A 9784-nucleotide genomic window follows, 5' to 3' on the forward strand; every position below is an offset into this window, starting at 1 on the left:
GATGGCGGCGGCCCCCGCGGGTGGCCCCTTTGTCTGCCGCCGCCGCATTGCCGCGAAGGGCGCGAAACTGGGGCAGCGCGGGCACGCCCCCTTCGGCGTGCCGGGGGCGGGGCTAGGACGAGCCTCGGCCAATCAGCTGCCTCCACTTCCTTCCTCCTCACAGGGGCTCTCCCGGCCAACGGCCTCCGCGCTCCCGACCAATCCGCGCCGCCCTCCGCGCCCCGCCCCCGCGTGGGAGGAGGGGCGGGGGGGAACGCGGCCGTTTTGTTTTCGCTCCCTCCTCCCCTCGGCCCCCGGCGGGGCTCATGAATATTAACAACATCCGGCCCAATCAGGTGGCGCAGCGGCGGCAGCGCTTTGGTGGCGTCAGTCGCCCCGCCTTGCGGTGGGGGTTAATCTGCATATTCATCAGGTGGGCGGGGCGCAGCGCGGGCGGTTATAAGCCGCCGCCCCGCCAGCCTCGGCGTACATCGCGCTGACGCTTTGAAGTGCTGTGTGGACCCCGCACCTCCAGTGCACCGGTAAGGCGCCCGCCGCGGTGGGCGGGCTGCGGCCGGGCTGGGCCGGGGAGGCTCGGAGCGCCAGAGCTAACGTGTCTTAGGAGCTAGAGGGCTTGCTGCCTGGGGGAGTCCGGAACGGGGTGCCCGTCCCGTCGTACCGGTGTCCGCCGCGGCTGCGGGGAGCCTGGCGGAGCTGTCGCGGCTGGCTGCCGTCGGGGGGAAGGGGCGGCGGGGGGAGTGAAATGCGCCTTCGGAAACAAAATGGCGACGGGCCTCGGCCGTGCAAAATGGCGGCGGGCGGGAGGAGGGGCGTCGGACTGCGCCTGCGCCAAGGGGGCGGGCCCAGAGGGCGGGGCGGGGGCCGGGGCCGCGGGGGGGCGCGGAGCGCGCATGCGCGCTGGGCCCCGGCAGGGTCGGGGGCGGTGGGCAATGGCGGCCGGGGGGGCCCGGGGTCGGCCTCCGGACCCGGCCTCTGCCCCGGGGCGGCCTCCGCACCCCAGCGGCGCCTGCGGCTGGGGCCGCTCTGCTGGCGTCCTGCTGCAGGCCTCATTCCCGGCTGCGGCCCCGCTTCCCGGGGGAAGGCGCTTGCTCCGGAGCCAGCCTGTAGGGTATTGTTCTGTAATACAAAGTACGCGTTCGCTGGAGTTTGAGCGTACGCGTCGTACAAGAATGTGGGGGCATTGGTGATGTTACAACCAATTGAATCTTTCAGACGCTGCGAAAATACACAGTTATTTTTTTGGGGGGATACTGACTTCTGATATATTGATTTTGCAGGTCAGAATGGCATCAGATGAGGGGAAACTCTTTGTCGGTGGACTGAGTTTTGACACCAATGAGCAGTCGTTGGAACAAGTCTTCTCTAAATATGGACAGATTTCCGAAGGTAAGATTGCAGTACCAAGCTGTGATGACTTTCACAAATTTGTTAAATCGCACGGGCGCTGATGCCTGGTTTTTGTTCCCCCCCACTCTTTATAGTTGTTGTGGTGAAAGACAGAGAGACTCAGAGATCCAGAGGTTTTGGCTTTGTTACTTTTGAAAACATAGATGATGCTAAAGATGCAATGATGGCCATGAATGGAAAGGTAAGGAGGCTTTGGAACAGCTTTCTTGATTTCTTTAAAATGTCATAAGAGAAGTTTGAAACACGTGTTTCTGCTTAACGTTATGTAGAAAAACAGACTAATTCTAGTGTCCTGAAACGATGAAATGATTATCAAGTAGTAAAGAATGTAAATTGCTGAAGTTTCGTGATCTAACCTGTGTGACTGAAAAGTACTGACGCCTTATGGATATGCCTGTATATACTGTTTAAATAGCAATTTACTTGTGTGGTTAGTTCAGTTGTGACATTAAATAAAATCTTTCTTTGTAAGAACTGGTGGATTCTGGTATTGCTTAGCTGACAGTGAAGGTGTGTAACTCATTATATTTGTGCTTTGCTATTTAAATCTTTAAATATCAAGCTGTTCTTTTTTTCCTGTTTGTTAGTCTGTAGACGGACGTCAGATCAGAGTTGATCAGGCTGGAAAATCATCAGAGAACAGATCTCGTGGATACAGAGGGGGGTCTTCTGGGGGCAGAGGCTTCTTCCGTGGCAGCAGAGGTCGGGGCCGTGGCTTCTCGAGAGGTGAGCGTGCATGAGTGACTCTCAGTTCCTGAAGTGGTGATGGCCTTTGTCAGAATGCTTAAAAAAACCGCGTGATCTGGTGTCTGTTCGAGGAGGTGGAGAGAGAGGCTATGGCGGAAGCAGATTCGATTCCAGAAGTGGAGGATATAATGGCTCCAGAGACTACTATAATAGCAGGTAAAGTCATTGCAACTGCTAGTGGGTGGTCGCGAAGCTCTTGAAGCCTGTGGCCTGTTTGACATAAATGTTGATAGGCTCCAGAAATGGTTGAGCAAATATAAAGCACGTGAATGTTTTTAACAGCAGGAGTCAAGGTGGCTATGGTGACAGGTCTTCAGGAGGATCCTACAGAGACAGCTATGACAGTTACGGTAAGTCTTGGTTCAAATGGGAATGATGAGTACGTATGCTGTAGGAACTCTCTAAACCTTCTGACCCTGTACTTGAGTCTGGAAATACTGTCAGGCTCAGCCGGACTGTACCGCTATTTCTGTTCTTGCCCGTAAGAACCAATCTGCCAGGCTTTGGACGTGGTTGTGCCGTTTAAATTTCTAATTTGTAATGCATGTGTAGGAGTTGCTTGGATCTAAGGCAGAGCAAGTGTTTAAAATACGTTCCTCGAGCTTGAGACTAAGGCAAAACTCGGATGCCCTAACAAACTTTAATCAAGGGTGGGGGAGTTCTCTTACGGTGTAGCGAACTAGCACTAGCTTCTGAAATAATGCAAGGGAGTAAAATGCTGGAACTTGTCTATGCTTCAGTGCCTTTACAATTGTGCCTGCTTCTTGTCCTCAGCTACACACAACGAGTAAAAATCCTTCCTGACTCAAGATCGTCCTTCCAATGGCTGTATTTATAAAGATTTTTGGAGCTTCGCTGAAATCGTTATTGTGTAGTACATCTACTTGTATTTTCACTTTTGTAGTATTATCAGTTCTAATCTTGTCAAACACAGCCTGACAGCTTCTGATATAAGATGGTCTAATTAGACTTTTCTTTAAGAAAGCTCTGCTTTCAAGTGTTTTTAATCTTTTTTGAAAGCACTTCAGATTTTATTTTATCCTTCATGATGAGCCAAGGTATTTTTTTTAAAGTTGTGAAGTTGGGGCCCCAATTCAGTTTCTTTTGAGATAGAAAGGACCTTAAATTCAATGTTCACTGGAAGCTGAACAAGCTGTGGACTTTTTTTTTTTTAAGTGCATTACCTTCGTCTTTTGTAACATTCCTTTAGTGTAGCAAGGTAGGAATGCAGCCTGGGTACAAATTGGAAGGCAAACCACCTTGATATATCTAAAGAGAAACTTGCTTGTATGTTCAACCTGCATAACGGTATTTTTACTGTTGTAATGATGTAAATTACCCAGAAATAGACTTGCAAACTTACCATAAAAGAGGTTCTTGAAAATGTTTATTTATATTGTCCTTTTTTACTGGAAGAAATATGCATATTCCATTGATATTGTATTTGAAGTGGTAAAGGATTCTTGTATACAGTTTTCTTTGGCTTTACGAAGCCTATTAAAAGACCGTCTGAAATGAACTCTGCTCCTGACATTTACATTTCATTGCACAACACAATCCTTGAAGATGAAGAACAGTCTAAGTGATAGAGGATGCCAGAGGAAAGACTAGAGATAGTGTAAGAGCAAGCCAGGCTTATTGACCAGTTGCTAGAATTTAATCTTAATCGGTCTTGACATGTGAATTCGTCAACATACTTTCACATAAGAATAGTCAAACTTGTCTAGAGGCAGAGGACTGAAAGTACATGCCTTAGGATGTTCTAGTACTCAAAGGCAAAGTCAGAAGCCGAGGGGACGCTAGTGTTAGGTAGGATAGCTCATGTTTCCTTAAAATACCGAAATAGCCTACATGGAAAAGCTGTAGTGAAGAATCAGTCCTGTAGTAACTGGACTAGTTACTAGCTTGACAAGAGTGTTCAATGGTAGGTAAATTGCCGTAATTAGCTAGCTTTGTCATTGCCTTACAAGTTCTAAGAATTCTTTGCTAGCATATGGAAACTGCAGTGTCCTTGGAGAAAAGAAGTGTTGTGCCTCCAACAGAAACCTCTGAGACGAAAGCTGCTCTCTTGGCTAGTTCATATGTGGAAATAGTCCTGTAATTCGAGGTAACTCCTTTTGCTCATGTCCGCATCCTTCCTCTTGTTGAGAGCTCATTTGAAAGTCTAATGTACCTGTGAAATATTCCTTTGACAATTTTGGTCAACTGATGGAAAAATTTTAACCCATGCCGTATGCAACCTTTGGCTTGTGGCACAACTTCAGTTCCACAGATCAGAGTTGGGCATGCAGTCATGTCTTGCTAGTAGGTATGGAAGCAAGATGGGAAACGAATTCCCTGACTTGATATGTGTTCATCTATTGAGACTCTTCCTAGACTTCATTAAGTTGCTCACTTTAATTGTAGCTTTCTTTGCCATCCTACTTGTTGCCATTAACTTTTTCCCATAGCCCACACTTCCTAAGCAGCCATGTCAAAGTGGTTAACTCTCTGCTTAGGGATCAAATGATACATTGGCTGGCATATCAAAGGCATCAGCCAGCCCCGGAACAGTTTTCCCAGACTGTGCTTCTGTGATGTGATGGGTTCAGCGAATGGCTTGTGAAACCCTCGTATATGATGTGACTTGTGTTGGGGGAGGCGGGTGGCAATGTAAAAGCTCCCTTTGACCCGTTTATTAATGCATCTTTGCTTTGGCAGGCTGAAGAGAAGAGGGGACACGCGACAGGGAAGCTGAGCGGGGATTCTGAGGAAGGAGAGCGTTCGTTGCGAGGAAGCAGGAGCAAGACACGAGTTTGCCAACCAGGTAGCATCTCTCTTCGGTCTGCCCCTCGCCCCGTAGCTTGTCCTGAGCCAGCGGGTTTGGCTCCGTCACTTCTACAGCACTATTCCGAGAGTGCTAAAGTCTGACCAGTAGTTTCTAGGTGAAAATTTACATATACTTTCTCTGCATTTTTAAATTCACGGTCTTAATTTTATTGCAGCAATGAAATGCACCAGAGAAGACCAAGAAGGACAGCTGTTGACTGGAGTGATGGAGATGAAGAGCTTTGAGCAGTGTTGTTACTGATTTTTATATAGGTCAATTGAACAAGGAAACAAGTCAATTAAGCTAGAATAAAGTACTGGAATGTGGAAAAAAAAAAAAAAATCTCTGTAGTACTTTCGTGGGGAAACACAAGAATATTGGATTGTGGCCAAGGCATACAATATAGAAAATAGGGAAATAGAAATAGAGTTGTCTGATGTTTAGCCCAGTTAAAAGTACAAAACAAGCCAGTGCTGTTCTGGCTGGGGAGGTGGACAGAGAGGGTGACCCGTCTTACAGGGCAAGCTTAAAGAAGAAATCTAATTGTGTCATAGTAACCTTGAATTAAGTGGCCTAATTACATTGAGTTTGTGCATCTGCGAAACTGCAGTAGTGAAGCAGCTAGATCTGAAGGGAGCTGTCAGATGAGCAATTACATAAACAAGGAGTCAGTATTTGTGCCGAACAGAAGTGGCTTCTGCCAGTTGAAATGGTAACAAATTCAAAAGTCTAATTTGCACTTAAATGCTAAAGCTTTTTTTGAGCTTTGGATAATGAATTATTTCTTTCCATACATGTTAGAGGAATTAAAATTGTTTGGCTGATGCAAGTTGAGATGTGATGTTCCTGCTACTCAGAGAAGTGGCTGCACATTTCTGAAGTTTTACACCTTGCAATTTTCAGGTGGGACATGAGATTTTGCCTGTCCTGCAACTGATGATTTCTGTGTGTTTAAGTACTTGGCTCAAGATCAAGTTGCCCCAGGTTTCCCATCTCAGTGAAGCGGTTATTCGTAACTCAAAAGCAAAGTTTACAGTGTGGGCTTTAGGATCACTTAGGTTAAAAATTATTTTTACCCAAGTCTGAAAAGTATCAATTTGGGTATGAGCAAATTAACTGGTCATAGGTTTGGGTGTGGTTTTTTTTTTTTGTCCTGGAATTTTCTAGTAGAGCAACTCCATTGTGTGAAAAATAACTAGGTGCTTGGAGGTGAGAAGTGGAACAAGACAAGTGTTGGAGCAGTACTGAGCTGTGCAGCTTTTTGAGTACTGCAGTTAGATGCTTCGGGTGGATGGTGGGAGCATTCAGACTTTAAAAAGGCTAGTAAGGTAGTACCAGTAGGATGGTAACTGGTTTTCACCAATCTGATTAATGCCAGGAAGGTGCCCTGTACAGATACAGGGCAGAGAATGAGCTGCCTGGATGAGTTAATAAAAAAGCAGAGTCCTAACAGCTGGCAGTTTTTTAAAATGTCTAAAACATTTGCCTATGACTGAAGAGGAGCTGTGCAGTCAGAACAAATCTACTGGTATGTGAGTGGGAGATTCAGCCCAAGATGAAAGGCGAATAAGCCACCGATCGCAGAGACGGTGATTTTTGTATTGATTCCTTTGACTCTATGGACTAGAATGGCTAATAAAAGACTTAGTGCCATCTTCCCTAATTAGCAGATGTTGCCTTTTATTTGCAATGTCTATTCTATTCTGCAGAGACTATTCTGTGCAGGAGTTAAAACACTTGGGTTGGGTTGTTTAAGGTTCTTGATTGCTGTTTTGTTAACTGCTGTAATGTAAGGTTGGTTTTCCCTGCCTTGCATCCAAACAAACACCTTAGCCTGTGGCTCTTTACGGGCCCTACGGGGCTGACACCGCCTGTGCGGCGTGGTGCTGGACGCCAAAGACGGTTTCACTCGCTCTGTAGAAGGGCAGGTAAGGCACAGAGCAAGGGAATTCACGTTTCCTTGCAGGAAATTGGCACTCTGGTGCTGATGAAATATTTTAACTTTTCTCTGGTCTATTAACCTTTACCTGCTCTCCAGTAAACTGTAAAGTTACTGGGAGAATTTTCAGCCGCCTGTGTTGGAGTTAGGCCGTAGAGATCAAACTTTCTAACCCCAACTCTGTTGGATTGGGGTTTTCTCCTGCCCGATTTTAAGTCCCACTTTTAAAATGGACCATCAAAAAGTTAAACTAGACAGACAAACTGCCCTTTTCTTCCTCTTCTGTACATGTTGAATATTCTTAATTATTTTTTTTTAATCTACTTGCTACCTAGTCCCTGTCTCATTGGCTTGTAATGAAGTCAAGATGAGTGCTGGTTGCTGAATTCCTCCAGCTGGTCCTTGATGCCATCTCTTGCATGCCACGGATGATAGGAACTCTTCCCTACGGAGTGGTGGATGTTTTCCGATACATCACACTGTAACTCAAACGGTCCTTAAAAGTCTTTGTCCTTCAGCCTGTCATCTTCGATACATTATACCCAGGTCTTGCTGTGCTACACCCTAGAGCAGAAGCAGCTTAGATTACTTTATTTCCACTGCCCCGCTGGTCTCGCCGATTGCTGGCACGGGGCTCTAAAATGAGCGCTGCCTTCCTGAGAGACCCACTGTAACCGGGCTCATTTGGCTCAAACAATCGATGCATGTGCCTGATGCTCATGAAAAATGAGGTCTCGTTCTATGGTAAAATCCTGAAAAATGTGGCAGCTCAATGAGGAGGAGGATTTACACTGCTAGAGAGGCTGACAGCTGTGAATATATTTTTGGCAGCTTTGGAAATAATGGGACAGGAGACTGCCATGTGATACATGAAGGCAGTAAGAGGGTTTGTGATGGTCTTTGCTACTGTCCTACCCACCCTTTTTGTGTTAAAAGAACACATTTGATTGCTTTATTCTGCTTCCCACCCTCCCCCCCCCTTTTTTTTTTTTTTTTTTACTGATACTTCAGCTTTTGGTTATGCTGTGGCCCACTTGAAGGACAGTCTTTTAAGAGCAGTGTATTATGCAAAAAAGTCTCCTTATACAGCCAAAGTGCCTTTGAAGAAATTACGTATTGTGCCCAGTAACAATTCCTGCCGCAGCATGTTTGAAGGGCAGAATTGATTGCATATTCTCTAGTCCACGCTGTAAAGCCTGGTTATTAAGGAAGGCTGTGGTGGTTTGCCAACCTGCCGAGGCGTAGCCGCCGCTCCTGTGCTCGTGTTCTGTTGCTTCAATCGGCTCTGCGGAGCAGACGGGTGTGAGGGAGGCCAGACACTTAGCTGGTGTAAATGAGCTAAATTAATGGGTAAAGCCAGCTTTAAAAACGTGCTCTTACTAAGATATGTTTTCTCTTGCTGGGGAGTCCCAGGCACAAAGGAATGCAGTAAGGTAGCAAGCAGGGTGCCATCACAATTTCCCCATGTAAGAGTCCACAAGAGCCCTGAGGGCACTTGGTGCATGCAGAATGGGAATGATTATCAAGCTTACTTCCCGAAACCTACTTTTTCTTCTATTTTTAACCTTTTTCAAATTATCTAAGCGAAGAGGGTTTAAAAAAAGAAATCAGCTGACACACTTTTTGGGGCTGTATCTAGCAATTCACCAGTGAGGATTTTGCATGTTAATGGAGGATGACATTAAATATAGGGGCAAGAGAGTGCGAGAAACCCTTGCTGATAAAAGTGCAGCCAGGTGACGTTTAAATGAATTCAAATACTTACAAAGCATTATTTGAAAGACCTTCCTAAATAGGATGCTTAGATGCTTAAACGCAAGCAGAAATAATTAATAGGTGCAAAAATAGAGGCCTAGTTGGCGGTGCTGTTATTTTGGCATCGCTAATTACGGCACTGCATTAATGATTTGTTGCTGGGATGGGTCGAGGGAATAGCTAGCTGCAGGGGCTGGATGCAAAACCCAGTCGGCATCCTTGGGAAGGTGCATGGGTGCCTGATGTGGTGTCTGCTGGGGTGACCCATTTTCAGCCAAAATGCCTTTTTCTTCAAGTCCCGCATGTCCGGGCAGTTTCCAGGCCCTTCTCTGAGAGGAAAGCTTGTGGGGCGATGTGGGTCTGTGCTTCAGCGTGGCTGCCAGACCTGAAGCTCCTGTGGAGAAACAAGGCAGTTGTCAGAAATACTCCAAATGCTTGTGTTTTGAGCAATGTTCACTTCTGGCTGCCCATCGTGGCAGGGGAACGGCAGCCCTGAGGGAGAAATGATGGCTCTGGGGGGTGGACGATGGCCCTGAGGGGAAAATGGCAGCCCTGAGGGAGGGATGGGGGGTGGACGATGGCCCTGAGGGGAAAATGGCAGCCCTGAGGGAGGGAGTCATGGTGCGAGGGGAAACGGCGGCCCTGGGCGGGAAATGGTGGCCGTGAGGGAGAAAGGGCGGCCCTGAGGCGGTTATGGCAGCTGCGAGCGGGGACGGCGGCCCTGGGCGGGAAATGGTGGCCGTGAGGGAGAAAGGGCGGCCCTGAGGAGGTTATGGCAGCTGCGAGGGGGGACGGCGGCCCTGGGCGGGAAATGGTGGTCGTGAGGGAGAAAGGGTGGCCCTGAGGAGGTTATGGCAGCTGTGAGGGGGTACGGCGGCCCTGAGGGAGGGCTCGCATTGAGAGGAAGGGGGAGAAACCGCCGCCCCGAGAGGCGGAACGGGGGCGGCGGGTCGGGGCCGGGCTGGGGCTGTGCGGCCCGGAACGGCGCTGCCCCGGAACGGTGCGTGCGGCTCCGCCGGGCCCGGCCGGTGCCTGCGCCGTGCCGCACCGTCCCGTCCCGTCCCGCCGCCTTCCTGCGCCCGCCCCGCCGAGGCGCCGCTTGCCGCTCCACGCTGCCTGGCCCGGCC

General features: G+C 48.2%; 1 protein-coding gene across 7 annotated transcripts; it reads left to right on the plus strand.

The window, feature by feature from the left end:
- Positions 1-435: 435 nt before the first annotated feature.
- CIRBP (cold inducible RNA binding protein) lies at positions 436-5469 on the plus strand. Of its 7 annotated transcripts, XM_075723636.1 has the most exons (9): positions 436-521; positions 1278-1386; positions 1482-1588; positions 1995-2133; positions 2226-2310; positions 2437-2504; positions 4145-4261; positions 4855-4960; positions 5139-5387. In XM_075723636.1, exons 2-7 carry the CDS (start codon positions 1284-1286, stop codon positions 4204-4206), a joined length of 564 nt encoding a protein of 187 aa, XP_075579751.1. In that variant the 5' UTR covers positions 436-521; positions 1278-1283; the 3' UTR covers positions 4207-4261; positions 4855-4960; positions 5139-5387. The 7 variants fall into 7 exon arrangements, with proteins under 7 accessions (XP_075579751.1, XP_075579754.1, XP_075579753.1 ...); XM_075723639.1 differs by having other exon boundaries at positions 2229-2310; positions 4145-4960; positions 5139-5469; XM_075723638.1 differs by having other exon boundaries at positions 2440-2504; positions 4145-4960; positions 5139-5465.
- The last annotated feature ends 4315 nt before the right edge of the window (positions 5470-9784 follow it).

The sequence above is a fragment of the Pelecanus crispus genome, chromosome 20 (genome assembly GCF_030463565.1).
Source record: "Pelecanus crispus isolate bPelCri1 chromosome 20, bPelCri1.pri, whole genome shotgun sequence".
NCBI classification, from domain to species: domain Eukaryota; kingdom Metazoa; phylum Chordata; class Aves; order Pelecaniformes; family Pelecanidae; genus Pelecanus; species Pelecanus crispus.

What these genes read in the sequence shown, in the direction of transcription:
- CIRBP (XM_075723635.1), top strand. Translation starts at nt 1,284, where the DNA reads ATGGCATCAGATGAGGGGAAACTCTTTGTCGGTGGACTGAGTTTTGAC. An exon ending in ATATGGACAGATTTCCGAAG is followed by an intron (nt 1,387 to 1,481) that starts GTAAGATTGCAG and finishes CACTCTTTATAG; the next exon opens with TTGTTGTGGTGAAAGACAGA. An exon ending in AGAGACTACTATAATAGCAG is followed by an intron (nt 2,311 to 2,436) that starts GTAAAGTCATTG and finishes TGTTTTTAACAG; the next exon opens with CAGGAGTCAAGGTGGCTATG.